This window comes from Pediculus humanus, genomic scaffold (genome assembly GCF_000006295.1).
Source record: "Pediculus humanus corporis 1103172107522 genomic scaffold, whole genome shotgun sequence".
NCBI classification, from domain to species: domain Eukaryota; kingdom Metazoa; phylum Arthropoda; class Insecta; order Psocodea; family Pediculidae; genus Pediculus; species Pediculus humanus.
In genome coordinates, this window is record NW_002987138.1 from 17,696 (window position 1) to 31,877 (window position 14,182).

The following is a 14,182-nucleotide window of genomic DNA, read 5'->3' on the forward strand; positions in this document are numbered from 1 at the left end:
AACTTCCGGTTTTCTATTGTTTTTTTTTCTTCATTGTCATTTCAATTTTGATATTTGTATATATAAAAAAAAAAAAAAACCATTTTAAAATTTTTGTTATGAAAATTCAATGGCTGAAGGAAATAACAAAAAAAAAAAAAAATTTTCTTTCTTTTATCGTCTTCAAATTTCAATTTTTTCTCTCCATAGCAAAATAAAATAGATCAATAACTAGAAAAAAAAAAGGAAAAAAGAAAACTACAGATGTTATCCAGGTGCAGTTTTCCTTTTTTTTCCTTTTTTCAATTAAATTTTAATTTAAGTTAAAAAAAAAAAAAAAAAAAAAACATTTTTCAATTATATAAATAATATTATTAGAATCGATTGTTGTTGTATGTTGTTTAGTTAAAAAATCCCCGAGTTTAAACAATAATAATAAAATAAATTACGATTCTACTACCACGATAATTATTTTTTTTAATTATTATTTTCCAAATAGAAAAAAACAGGTGTTTAAAAAAAAATTTTTTTTTCAACCGTAAATTTTCGGTTTTAACTAATACTATCGAAACCTTTTTATTATTATTATTATTATCATTTTAATTAACACGTAATTTTATTATCACTGATAGGTTTTCGTTGATGTTATACGTGCGCGGAACGTATTGTTGTGATAACAGAAAAAAAAAAATTTCCAAAAAGATTTTTTGAGTCTTGTAAATTTTCCGAGAAAATTCAAATTCCCCCCCCCTTCCCCCCCCCGCAAAAAAAAAACAAAAAAGAAAAAATTGATTTTTTGAATATCACGGTCCGTTTGTTCCAATTTTTTTTTTTTTTTTTTTTTTTGCGTCCGTTTGTTTGTTTTGTTTGCTTGTTTGTTTCCAAAGGGCATTTTCAGAAAATTTATAAATTCGAAAAACGTAACGATATTCGATAGGATAGTAGTAGTAATAATAATAATAATAATAATAATAATAATAATAATAATACCGTAAAGATTTTCTCTCTGACGAGGATGTGAGGTGGTAGGTGGCACGGGGGGCGGGAACAGGGGAGACAGGGAGAGAGAGAGAGTGGAAAAACAAAAGGAATCGTATAAAAAAATACATATATATATATTATTCAACTTTGTTTTCTAACATAATGATCGTATAAAATAAAATGATCGAAAAGTGTTGTAAATATTCTTTCTCTAAAACTGCTTTGTCCAGGACTTGATAATGACGGATCCACGTGTACAATTTTTCTATCGTTTTTATGTTGAAATAATAAACCTTTAACAGGATCGAATATCACCTGTAGATATAAATAAATAAATCAAATCAAATTTTTTTTTTTTTTTTTTACAACAAATAACATTTTGATCGATACAGCCAACAACTGAAAAAAAAAAAAAAACGTGGCAATAATAATAATAATAATAATAATAATAATAAACGACTAAAATGATGGGGCGGGGAGGAAATAAAAATTTTTATTAATAATAATTTACTCGTATTGAAATGTTTGTAAGGATGTAATAACCTTTGAACTCGTTTTCGTACGAAAATTTTTAAATAAAAATTTGTTTTCTTATTTTTCTAAAAAAAAAATATTTTATATATTTATAATTTTTATATATAAAAAAAAATAAATAAATAAGTAAATAAATTGCGTTCGTTTCGGTTTTTTTTTTTCAATTTATATAAATTAAATTTTTCGTTTAGGGAGGGAAGGGAAGGAAGGGAGGGTTAGGGGACAAATTTCAATTTTTTTTTCTTTTTTAATAAAGTAAATAAACGGTAAAAATTTTTCCCCTCCCCTCCCCTCTCCCCCTCCCCGCCTTTCTGCTCCAAAAAATTTTTATTTTGGAATTCAAATTTTATGGTTCATTAAAAAAATAAATGTAAAATAAATATTTTTATGTTTATTTGAAAAAAAAAAAACCTCAAATAAAAAATTACTATTATTATTATTATTATTATTATTATTATACGTATATTTAAAGTAATTATACTTATGTTAAAATTAATTAATAATAATAATAATAATAGAAATTTTTATTACAAAACCAAAATATTAACATTAAAAGTTCTTGTATGTGTATATAAAAACGCATCTTATTATTTGTTTATTTCAAAAGAATTTAGAATTTCATTTATATAGTTAATGACGTAATAAAATATAAAAAAAACAAGTAAAATTAATGACGTCATACAATAATGATGATAAAAAAAAAAAAATTATGCGAAACGTTTGATGAAATTTTGTTATTTTCTCTTGTAATATTTTATCAAAACTAAAATAAAATAAATTTTTTTTTTTTTCCTCCCGTATTTATTTATTTTACTGGAAAAATGTATGTAGTTTTATGTGTTTGGTTGTGGGGGGTAGTTTGGGGGGGGGGTGAAGGGTTGAGCATTTGCGATGATGATTCGATACGGTGGAAAATTACATTACAATCAGTTTGAAAAAAAATGTTGATGTTTGTTGCATAAATTTTTTTTTTGTTCCATGTTTTTATTTTTTTGCCCAGAAGGAATAAAAAGAGGAGGAGGACGGGGAGGGGGTGGGAAAAAAAAAGATAAAACTGGAAATTTTCGCATAAATAAACCGTCGAATTTTTTTTTTTCTTTTTCTTTTTCTTCTGCTTCTTTTTCTTCTCCTTTTCCTAAGCCTGACTTTATTTTGAAGATTTTGAGAAAGCGATCTTTTATGCTTCCGTAATGTAATATAATAAGCCCCATATTTTGTTTAAAAAAAAACCAAAATTCTTTTTATATACACAAAGCGAATATTTATTTATTTTATAAATATATATATTTTGAGTGAGAGAGAGAGAGAGAGAGGGAAAGGAAGGATTTAAAATTCGGACGAAATAATAATAATAATAATAATAATATGATTTTTTTCATGCGGTTTAAAAATATTTCCGATACGATAATTTTTACCGTCTGCGACGAAAAAGACAGCAAAAGAAAATTTTTTTTTCTATCCTATATCGGTTTTCAATGATATCATTGATAATACAATTAACAGTAATAATAATAATAATAATAATAATAATAATAATAATAATAATAACGGTTTTTTTATATTGTTTAAATTTCGTTACGTTTATTTTCATAATTTTATTTTATTTCAAGTTTGTTTTCTTTCGTCGGAAAATTCTTTTTTTTTTTTTGTTTGAATTTTTTAAACGAAATTTTATCGAGAAAGTGATTTCCATAGATAAAGAAAATGGCGATTATTATCATTATTATAGATAATGAAAATTTAAATGAAAATAAATGGACAGTGGGGAGGTGGGAAAACCCGGAGGTTCGTTGCAACAAACGTAAATATTTATTTTGTCATTATCATCATTATTTCGGTTGTGGAAAAAGTTAAAAAAAAAATGAATAATGGGAAACCCAAAGTTTTTTTTTTTTCGAAATCGTAACGTTTGATTAAAAGTAAAAAAAATGTTGTGGAAATTTTTTTTTTTCTCCAGCGAATTAAATAAATGGAGAATGAGTTTTAACGTTTCTGTGTGTGTTACGAACAGTAATAAGTGATTTAGGTCGGTTTAGATAATTGAAAATAAAGGTAAAAACAAAAACAAAAGCAAAAAGTTTAAGAGGATAAATAAATAACGTAAAATAATATTTTTTTTTTTTTAACGTGTCAATAGAAAAAGAGTAATTGAAACAACTCGAGGGATTAACAAATATTAAAGTTAAAAATTATTTTAAAAAAAAAAATTATCAATTTACGGCATTAATATAAAAGAAAAAAAATTTTCTTTTTTTCTATTTTCACGTTACGTAATAATTTTCCTTTTTTTATTATTATTTAAATAAATTATTAGTAACTTTAAAAAGAAATTTTCTATAAAAAAAAAAAAAAAATTATATCATTTTTCAAAACGAGATGAACGTAAAAAAAAAAAAAATCTAATTAAAAAATTTTGTCGGAAAATAAATGTGTTTTCTCATCGCGGAAAAGCAAACGGAAAATTCCGATGATGGAGAAAATTTTTCCAAGTTAAAAAGAGAGAAAGGGAAAAAGGGAAAAAACAAAAAAAAAAGGAAAAGGAAAAGACAAGAGAATAAAATGGGAGGACAGGCGGCGAGAACAATAATAATAATAATAATAATAAATGTTTGAAATCCTTCTTTTGTCCCCCCTCCTCTTGCATTCCCCCTCCCCTTCTCTCTCCTGTATTCCTCCCCGTTTATGTAAACGTCATTAAAAAAAAAAAAAAAATGCGAATTAAAAATAATAAGTAAAAAAAAAAAAAAAAATTCATCATCATCATTATCATCATCATTACCATCATCATCATCATTATCATCATTATTTAATTAAACATTTATCGTATATTAAAAATCGATTTTTTTATTTTTTTTTTTGCGGTATCGATCTATTATCGATCGATAAATCGTGTGATCACATATAAAACGAATAAGGAAATTTAAAAAAAAAAAAAAAACAAATTATTATTATTATTATTATTAATAATTCACGTTAGAAAATGGAAAATGGAAAATTTATAGCACTATAATATAGTCTCTTTATAATTATAGACTATAAGTTTTTTTTTTTTTTTTAATAGACCTTTGTGTGCATAGAGAATAACAAAAAACAGAAAATATTCCACACATAATAAAAGTTTTTATTTAATAATATTAATAATAATAATAATTTAAAAGTCGGCGGTGATTCGATAACTTTTTCCTCATTAACGATATATCGAATTCTCAATAAAGTGAATAAAATAAAAACAAAAAGTTAATTAAATAAATAATAATAATAATAATAATAATAATTCTTTTTCATTTTATATGAAAATTCTAATCATCGTTATTTTTTTAAATTTTCTTTCGACTTTTTTTTTTTATTAATGTCGGGGGAGAAGGGAGGAGGAGGGGGGAAGGGGGGAAAAAAGGGAGAAACCGTTATTTAAGTGAACTTTTCTTTTTTCTTTTTTTTTGATAATATTTTTATTCTTTTTTATTACTATAACGTGATGATGTTTGGATAAAAATAAACTACCTAAACCTGACACGAAAAAAAAAATGTTATTACGAAACGTTTTTTTTTTTTTTTTTTTTAAATTCGTAATAATAATAATAATTATATAAATATTTTTAAATAAATGATTTATTATTATTATTATTGTTAATTGACTTACCCAATAATTAGGTGAATCGTTATAAATTGCTTTTTTAGCTCTCCAATTAAAAAAACTCAAATCCGTCATACGAAGTCTTAATTTTGCTTTTCCGAGAAAAAATGGCGTCCAATTTTCATTTAATAATCTATCGGCGTAATCTATGTAACCGGAAATTTCGTGTCCGTCTTTTGTTATGTATCTTATATAAATAATTGTCTGAAAAAAATTTAAATTTTATTTATTTTTTTTTGTACCGGATGTATGGAAAGTCGATCGATGATTATTTCCACGTGAAAATTTAACGGAAATTTTTTTTTTTTTTAAATTGCAATAGAAAAATAGAATAAGCAACAAAATATTGACAAATGTCTAATTTTATCTATTTTATAAAAAAAAAATAGATTTTTAAAAAATTTGATGGTGAAAATCGTAAAAAATAGAGAGAGAGAGAGAGAGAGAGAGAGAGAGAGAGAGAGAGAGAGAGAGAGAGAGAGAGAGAGAGAATAAGGGAAAACGACGCATTTATAAGATTTTTTTTTTTTCAATTTTTAGAATGAGAGAAAAACTTTTCCGACGTGTTTCCGGGTTATAATGTTGAACGTCGTGTGACTTCCGGCTATTTTTTTATTACCCCAAAAAAAAAAAAAATTATGATTCGGTTATGATGAGAAGGAAATAAAAAAAAGTTTTCGATAAGTTGATTCGTTCGAATATTTCAAATAAATTTAAGATGATAATGATAACTTACTGATAGCAAACCCGTTCTATTTCCGGATTCTCTATTGGCTAATTCGTTATACATAACATCGTGAAAATCTATACCGATGCTACTTAATTCGTAGGGTTTTTTGCTAGGGAAAACAGCCTCGGTAACATCTGCCAATTTCCGGTAAAATTCTTCTTTCGTTAACATGTCTCCAGAACATCTTTAACAAAAAATACGATTAATAATAATAATAATTAGGATTTTTTCGGGATAAAATTAAACGAAAAGACAATGATAATAATAATAATAATAATTACCTGTAACCCAATTCGGCAATTTTTCTTGCCGTCATGTAATTTTTAAAATAACAAACATCAACTTTGCTTACGAGAGAATCTAAATATTCATCGTAGGTACGAAATTGTAAAAGTCTTTTATCCGATTCTAAAACTTCTTTTTTCCTTTCCATTTTTTTAATTTTATGATTGTTAAAGTTTTATTAACTCATTCTTAATTAATAAATAAAATTTTAATTAATTAATTGATTCGATAAACAAAAAACAATTTTTTTTTTAAACATAATTTTCGTAATTTTTTTTATTTAAAAAAAATGTAAACAAAAACATTTACACGTGCGTGTAACGGCCATTTAAAGTCATAAATTAAATAAATGCGCGGGAAACTTTTTTTTTTTTATTTCCGTTTTTCCCTTACACGACACCATCGTTACCACCACCACCGATAACCCCTAGAAATCAAGACAATTTTCTTTAAATGACAAAAAAAAAAAAAAAAAATTTTTTTAAATAAATAAAATATAATGAAGAAGAAACACGCACTCACACACACACACACACGCACTTATCAAGATTTCCATAAGTTTTTTTTATTTCTATCTAACAAAATGTTTCCATCAACGAATTTTCTCTTGTTTATTAAATATTATACCATGTGTGTGTGTGTGTGTGTCTGTGTGCGTGTGTGCGTGTGTTTGTGCATGGCCGGAGGTCGTAGAAATTTCCCTTCATTTAAATAAATTTAACTTTTTTCCAAAAAAAAAGAAAAATTTTTTTTTTTTTTATCACATTATTCAGTTTTTTTTTTCCTCCCTTCCTTTTGAATACGTTTAAATTTCCATAACCGACAATCGAGCAATCGTTTTTTTTTTTTTTTTTTTTTTCTTTGACGTATTCAATGAAATTTTTTTTTTTAAAAACTCAAACCTTGCAAAAAGTTATTTTCCCATTTTGTATCCGACGCTATTAAAAATGAAAATTTTTTTTCTTTTTTTTTTTTTTTTTTATAGAATCCGATATGTTCGTACGGTATGTGTCTCGGAAGTGTCATGTTACAACATACAATGTTCAACAAACCGGTTCCAAGATCGAAAGATGAAGTTTTAACACATGCGAGAAATTTCATAGAACAATATTATAGTTCTATGAGAAGGTTTGTCTTGTTTTTATTTAATGAATTATTAACGGATAATTTTGACACTCGGTCAATTGTTTGTATGGGTGTGGATGTGCGTGAGCGAATGTGCGTGAAACCCATCAGCGAAACAAAACAAACTCCCACCCCTTCTTCCCCCCCATTGGATTCGACTCCATTCGATAATTTATGATTTGTTGTTGTTGTTGTTGTTTTTTTTTTCCACGTTTTGTAATCTTTTTATGCGTTTTATCAGTTTATCATTATTATCATTATTATTATTATTAATATTATTTTTTAATTTACGTCAAACGACAAAACAAAAGTATTAAATTTAGTTTTATTTATTTATCTTTTGTTTTTAAAAATTATAACATTTATTTTAAATAAACGCGACACTACCCGTTAATGTATAAAATTTTCCTTTTTTTCCCCCGTTAATGGGATTTCGAATCGGGGGGTGAGGAGGAAGGGAAAGAAAAAAATTCAAAGGAAATTTCATCAATATCCGATTTATAATTTAACAATTATTAAAATATTAATTTTTTGATACAAAAGTTGGATTTTTTTTTTTCGGAAAACTCTCTCAAAAAAAATGTTGTAATCGAATTAAATTCGGGGGAAAAAAATTTTTTTTTTAAAAAAGGAAAGGAGAAAAAGGACGTTTTTAATGAGATTTAATTATTATTATTATTATTATTATTTTTGTTTGTTGTTTGTCGATTTAGACTTAATAGTAAATCGCATAAAAATCGATGGGATCAAGTAGAAAAATCAATTAAGGAAACTGGAACATATCAATTAACGGAAACCGAACTCACGTTTGGAGCTAAATTGGCATGGAGAAATGCTCCGAGATGTATCGGTAGAATACAATGGTCTAAATTACAGGTACGAGTTTTTTTATTTTTTTTTTTGTGGGGAGGGTGTGGGGAGTGGGGAGGAGGACGAGAAGAAAAAAAGGAAAAAATTGACTTTTTAAATACGATTTTATAATCATTTTTTCCGATTTTTCCCCTCCATTTTTTTTTTTTTTTTGGGAAATTAATGATGTTGCTGCTGCCGCTTTTCCATAACGAACATTTTCCCTCCTCACCTGTATTTTTCTTTTTTTTTTAGGTTTTCGATTGCAGACAAGTAACGACAACAACGGGAATGTTCGAAGCCATTTGTAATCATCTTAAATATGGTATCAATAAGGGTAACATAAGGTAATTAAACTTTATAATTTTTCTCAATGATGATGATGATGATGATGATGATTTTCGTAAATTCAAAATAATAAATATTATCATTATCATTATTATTATTAATATTTTTTTCTTTTTTCCTCTCCATACAAAAGATTTGACGTTTAATAATAAATGTCCAAAGTAATCGATTTTAGATTTTGTATCATTTATCAGTTTATTTTTTTTTTCCTTTTCTTTACAACTATTCATCTCTTTTGATTGTATAATAGTTACTTGATTACCTTTTTTTTTTTGTAGAAAGTGTTAAAATGTCTTTTAGAAAATTTATACCGGGCTAAAAGACTAAAAAGAAAAAAAAAAGGTTAAAAGATACGAAATAAAAAAAAGAAAAAGAAAAATAATAATACTTTGAACGTTGGATTAAATTTTGGAAGGAAAAAAACATAATTTATAAAATAATGATTATTATCATTATTATTATTATTATTATTATTATTATTATTATTATTATTATTATTATTATTATTATTTAATTTATTTTAAAATGTTATGAAAAAATAATAATAATAAAACTCGTTACAATTGTTAATCGATACGTTTAAAAAAAAGAAAAAAAATGTAAAAACCATTTAAATAATTAAAACTTGATATTATTATTATTATTATGTTGTTAAGGTCAGCCATAACAATTTTCCCACAAAGAACTGATGGAAAACACGATTTTAAAATTTGGAACACTCAATTAATATCATATGCTGGATATAAAAATCCAGATGGTACAATTACCGGTGATCCACTTCATGTCGAATTTACCGAGGTTGGTTTACATAATAATAATAATTTATGAAATGTTATGAAAAGCTATAAATAAAGTTAACCTTTTTTTGGTTCAAGTTGTGTATGAAACTCGGTTGGAAAGGAAAAGGTACAAATTTTGATTTGTTACCATTAGTTTTACAATCGAATGGTCACGATCCAGATTATTTCGATTATCCGCCTGGTTTAGTCATGGAAGTTGATTTAGTTCATCCTCAGTAAGAATTACATAAATAAATAATTTATTTAAATTAAATTATTGGGAATTATTATAAACAAAACGGTTTATGTTTAGGTATGAATGGTTTGAAGAATTAGGATTAAAATGGTACGTTCTTCCAGCTGTGGCTTCGATGATGTTAGATTGCGGTGGTTTAGAATTTACCTGTGCACCTTTTAACGGTTGGTATATGGGTACCGAAATTGGATGTAGAGATTTATGCGATCCCAAAAGGTATAACATTTGTGAAAAAGTTGCTAAAAAAATGGGTTTAGATACAAGAACGAATTCGACTCTATGGAAAGATAAAGCAATGGTAGAAGTAAACCTTGCTGTCGTTTATAGTTTTCAGGTTCGAAAATTTTTTTTTTTTTAGAAAAAATATCATTATCAAAACGTATAAAAAATAATTTTCTTTTTCGAATAAATTAAAATAGAAGATGAATGTTACCGTTGTTGATCATCACACTGCTGCCGAATCATTTATGAAACATTATGAAAATGAGCAAAAATTAAGAAATGGCTGCCCATCCGATTGGATATGGATCGTTCCTCCTCTTTCGTCATCAATAACTCCCGTTTTTCATCAGGAACTTGCTTTGTATCATTTGAAACCTTCTTACGATTATCAAGTAATATAAAATCCTTTAAATTAAACCTTTTTTTTAATTTTCCGTTAATTACTTCCTTTTTTTTTTTTAATAGGAGCCTGCGTGGAAAACTCACGTTTGGGAAAAAGATCGTGATATTGGAAAAGTATCTAGAAAACCTAGGCGAAAATTTCATTTTAAACAATTGGCCAGGTAATATTATTATTATCGGTTAAAAAAAATTATCCTGATGAAAATATTTAATCTTTTTTTTTTAAATTATAATTTCAGAGCCGTTAAATTTACTTCTCGTCTTTTTGGAAAAGCTTTATCTAAAAGAATAAAAGCCACCATTTTGTATGCAACCGAAACTGGAAAATCTGAAACTTTTGCTAAAAGATTATTCGAATTATTCGGTCACGCATTTAACGCACAAGTAAAGTTTTTACATAAAATATATAATAATAATAATTTTTAAAACGATTATTATCATTATCATTATTATTATTAATATATTTTTTATTTATTTTCGTTTTTAGGTCCACAGAATGGACGCTTACGATATAAGTAATTTAGAACACGAAGCTCTCGTATTAGTAGTTACGTCTACTGCTGGAAATGGTGATCCACCAGAAAACGGATTGGTAATTAATTTATTATTATTATTATTATTATTATTATTATTATAACAAATAAATAAAAAAATTATTAATAAATAAATAAATTATTGTTTAGGAATTCGCTCAGAATTTATATAAAATGAAAATGGACGGATTGGGAATTGAAAGTAACGATGATGATGATGACGATGAAAAATTTAGGTAAAATTTTAAATTAATTAATTAATTTAATAATATAAAGTTATAATAATAATAATAATAATTTTGATCGTAGTTTGGCAAGTTCAAAAAGTTTTATAAAACTAAACAGTCAAGTAGAACCTAATCCTCCACAATTGGATAGATTAGATTCAATGAAAGGATCAATGTCGGATGTTATGGCGGAAGATACTTTTGGTCCTTTGGGTAATGTTAGGTAAAAAATTTTATCGAATATTAATTAAAGATGATTCGTTGAAATTTTTATTTATTTATTTAATAATTATTTATATAATTTTAGATTTGCAGTTTTTGCTCTCGGTTCTAGCGCTTATCCTAATTTTTGTGCTTTTGGAAAATATGTCGACAATCTGCTCATAGAATTAGGAGGTGAAAGACTTATGAAATTAACAACAGGTGATGAAATGTGTGCCCAAGAGCAAATATTTTCTAAATGGGCAAGAGATGTTTTTAACGTATGTTATTATATAAAACCTATTCGAAAAACCTTTTTTTGTTACACCCTAGAAAAAGGAATCATGAAAACCTTTTTTTTTTTTTTTTCTCTATACAATTAAGGGAGCTTGTGAAACTTTTTGCCTTGAAGGAGATTCATTGGTTGAAAATGCTGGAGTTTTTTCATCTGTTTCCCTTAAGGATAGTACCGTACGTTTTGTCGATTCTCCAAAGGATGCACTACAAACTGCCTTAGCTAATTGTTCCAACAGAAAAGTTATAACTTGTCAAATAATAAGGTCGGCCAACAAAAAAAAAATTTTTTTTTTATTATTTATTTAAATGAACAAGATTTAATCTTTTGTTTTGGAAATATTCAAATTGGAAATCGGTTACGGTTTTTTTTTTTGACTTCGATTGAATTATTTATAAGTAATCGAGATTCTTATAAATATTCACGAATTTATTTACATAAAATTTTATCGTCATCTTTTTTTTTTTTATAGAAGAGAAAATTTACACCAAGGGGGTGAAAATGGAACGACATTAAAAATAGATTTCAAAACGCCAAACATTAATTATGAACCGGGTGATCATGTTGGAGTTTTCCCATGCAATAAACCGGAAATTGTTAATGGAATATTGAATCATTTATCTGTATCAGATGTTAATAAATCGGTCCAATTGCAGCTTCTCAAAGAAAATCACACACCGAACGGTTGGTGGTAGATTAAATAAAAATTTAATTCAAATTTTTTTTTTTTCACCCCTTTCCACATGTGTCTGCTAATAATGATTATAAATTAAAAAATTTTTAGGTGTTTTTGAAAATTGGGAATCCCATGACAGATTACCAGCATGTTCCTTAAAAACATTATTTACAAGGTTTTTGGATATAACCACACCACCATCACCAAACCTTTTACAATATTTGGCTTCCGTTGCTAAAAATGAAACGGAAAAACAAAAACTACAAAAATTGGCAACCGTTTGTTTTTTTTTTTTTTTTTTTTTTGTATTTGAGTGAATAAAAAAAAAATTTACAAATTTAAATTTTTCATTTGTACAACGTGTTTTTTTTTTTAAAGGATTTATCTGCTTATGAAGATTGGAGGCATACAAAATATCCACATCTTTTGGAAGTTTTCGAAGAATTTCCATCGACTAAACCCAAACCGGCTCTACTTGTTGCCCATTTGAGTCCATTACAACCGAGATTTTATTCAATTTCTTCCTCGCCATTAGCACATCCTAAAGAAATACATTTGACAGTTGCTGTTGTTACTTATCGTACACAACGTAAGACCATAATAATAATAATAATTTTTTTTTAAATTTTCTTTCTTTTTATTTAAAAAAAAATTTTTTTAAATGTTTTCAGAGGGTTCGGGACCTTATCATTATGGAGTTTGTTCTAATTATTTAAATGATATTAAATTGGGTGAAGATGTTTATGTATTTATAAGAAGGTTTGTGTAAAAATTTGTTTGTTTCTGTTTTCATTTTCCCATTTTAAAATTTATTATTTAATTTTTTTAGTGCACCTGGATTTCATTTACCGAGTAATTTTGAAAAACCGTTAATATTAGTTGGACCGGGTACTGGTATTGCACCTTTCAGAGGATTTTGGCATCATAGACATGAACAACTAAAGGCTTTGAGAGAAGCTACAAACCTCGAAGGTAAACATTTGCTATATTTATTAATAATTAATTAGCAAGATTTATAAAATTATTTGGGTGATATAATGTTTTTTTCAAGTTAAATTTGCCTCTTTATGATAAATAATTAAAAAACTTTATTAGGTGTTAACGTACCAGGAATTTGGTTATTTTTCGGATGTAGAACGAGAACTTTAGATTTATATAAAGATGAAAAAGAAGAGATGACTAAAAAAGAAATTATAAGTAAAAAATTTTTAGCTTTATCAAGAGAATCTGATATTCCAAAGGTAAGGCAATTTTAAATTAAATGAATGGATTTTTCCGAATTGATTATCTCATTAAAAAAAAAAAAAAAAGAATTACGTAACTAATTGTTTTGAATTGTAACGGTTTTTTTCTGCTAAATGATATTTAAATTTGCAGACGTACGTTCAAAATCTCATGAGAAAAGAAAAGGGAGAAATATATCGAAAAATAGTCGAAGAAAAGGGTCATTTTTACGTATGCGGTGATTGTACTATGGCAGATAACGTTTATCAAGAATTGAAACAAATAATTCAAGAACTTGGAAAAAAAACAAAACAAGAAGTTGAAAGTTACATGCTATCAATGAGAGTACGTTAATTTTTTCTTCTTCCACGTTAATTATAAAATTTTATAAGTGATTTATTGTTGTAGGATGAAAACCGATATCATGAAGACATTTTTGGTATTACTTTGAGAACTGCAGAAGTTCAAAGTAGATCAAGGGAATCAGCAAGAATGAGAATGGAATCGAGTTCTTCATAAACCCCCTTATCATATTAATTTATATCCACAGATATTTATAAGAGATAAATTTTCCGACTAAATAAAATTACTGTTAAAAAGCTTAAACAGCTTTGTTTTGGCCATATGCCTATATTTTAAATGAAAGCATTATTTAAAAGTTAATTTTTTTAAAAAATAAGTACTTAATTTCTTTTCATGAGACTATTTGCACATAATTAAATTTTTAAACTCAACTAATAAATACTTATTCAAACAAACTTTTAATTACATATTTATACGAGAGAAATTGATTAATTGCGCAAATAATGGGTATTTAAATATCAATAACACATAAATTTAATTAATAATTTAAACATACATATTTTATTATATAAAAAATCCTGATTAAAAAACTAAAATGT

The 14,182-nt window shown here is 25.8% G+C and overlaps 2 protein-coding genes across 2 annotated transcripts; one reads left to right on the plus strand and one right to left on the minus strand.

Annotated features, from left to right (window-relative positions):
* Nucleotides 1-1,101: 1,101 nt before the first annotated feature.
* Phum_PHUM176620 (uncharacterized protein) lies at nucleotides 1,102-6,291 on the minus strand (the record flags this gene model as incomplete). The annotated part of the gene is made up of 4 exons (XM_002425090.1): nucleotides 1,102-1,275; nucleotides 5,135-5,332; nucleotides 5,865-6,042; nucleotides 6,140-6,291. 4 exons carry the CDS (start codon nucleotides 6,289-6,291, stop codon nucleotides 1,102-1,104), a joined length of 702 nt encoding a protein of 233 aa, XP_002425135.1.
* Nucleotides 6,292-7,149: 858 nt separating this feature from the next.
* Phum_PHUM176630 (Nitric-oxide synthase, salivary gland, putative) lies at nucleotides 7,150-13,799 on the plus strand (the record flags this gene model as incomplete). The annotated part of the gene is made up of 22 exons (XM_002425091.1): nucleotides 7,150-7,271; nucleotides 7,982-8,144; nucleotides 8,373-8,464; nucleotides 9,122-9,263; nucleotides 9,341-9,480; nucleotides 9,558-9,834; nucleotides 9,920-10,114; nucleotides 10,188-10,285; nucleotides 10,364-10,508; nucleotides 10,612-10,716; nucleotides 10,808-10,893; nucleotides 10,967-11,107; nucleotides 11,192-11,370; nucleotides 11,474-11,645; nucleotides 11,853-12,064; nucleotides 12,165-12,334; nucleotides 12,435-12,645; nucleotides 12,728-12,815; nucleotides 12,886-13,028; nucleotides 13,167-13,297; nucleotides 13,434-13,625; nucleotides 13,689-13,799. The coding sequence occupies 22 exons, from the start codon at nucleotides 7,150-7,152 to the stop codon at nucleotides 13,797-13,799; spliced, it is 3,315 nt and encodes a 1,104-aa protein (XP_002425136.1).
* Nucleotides 13,800-14,182: the final 383 nt, after the last annotated feature.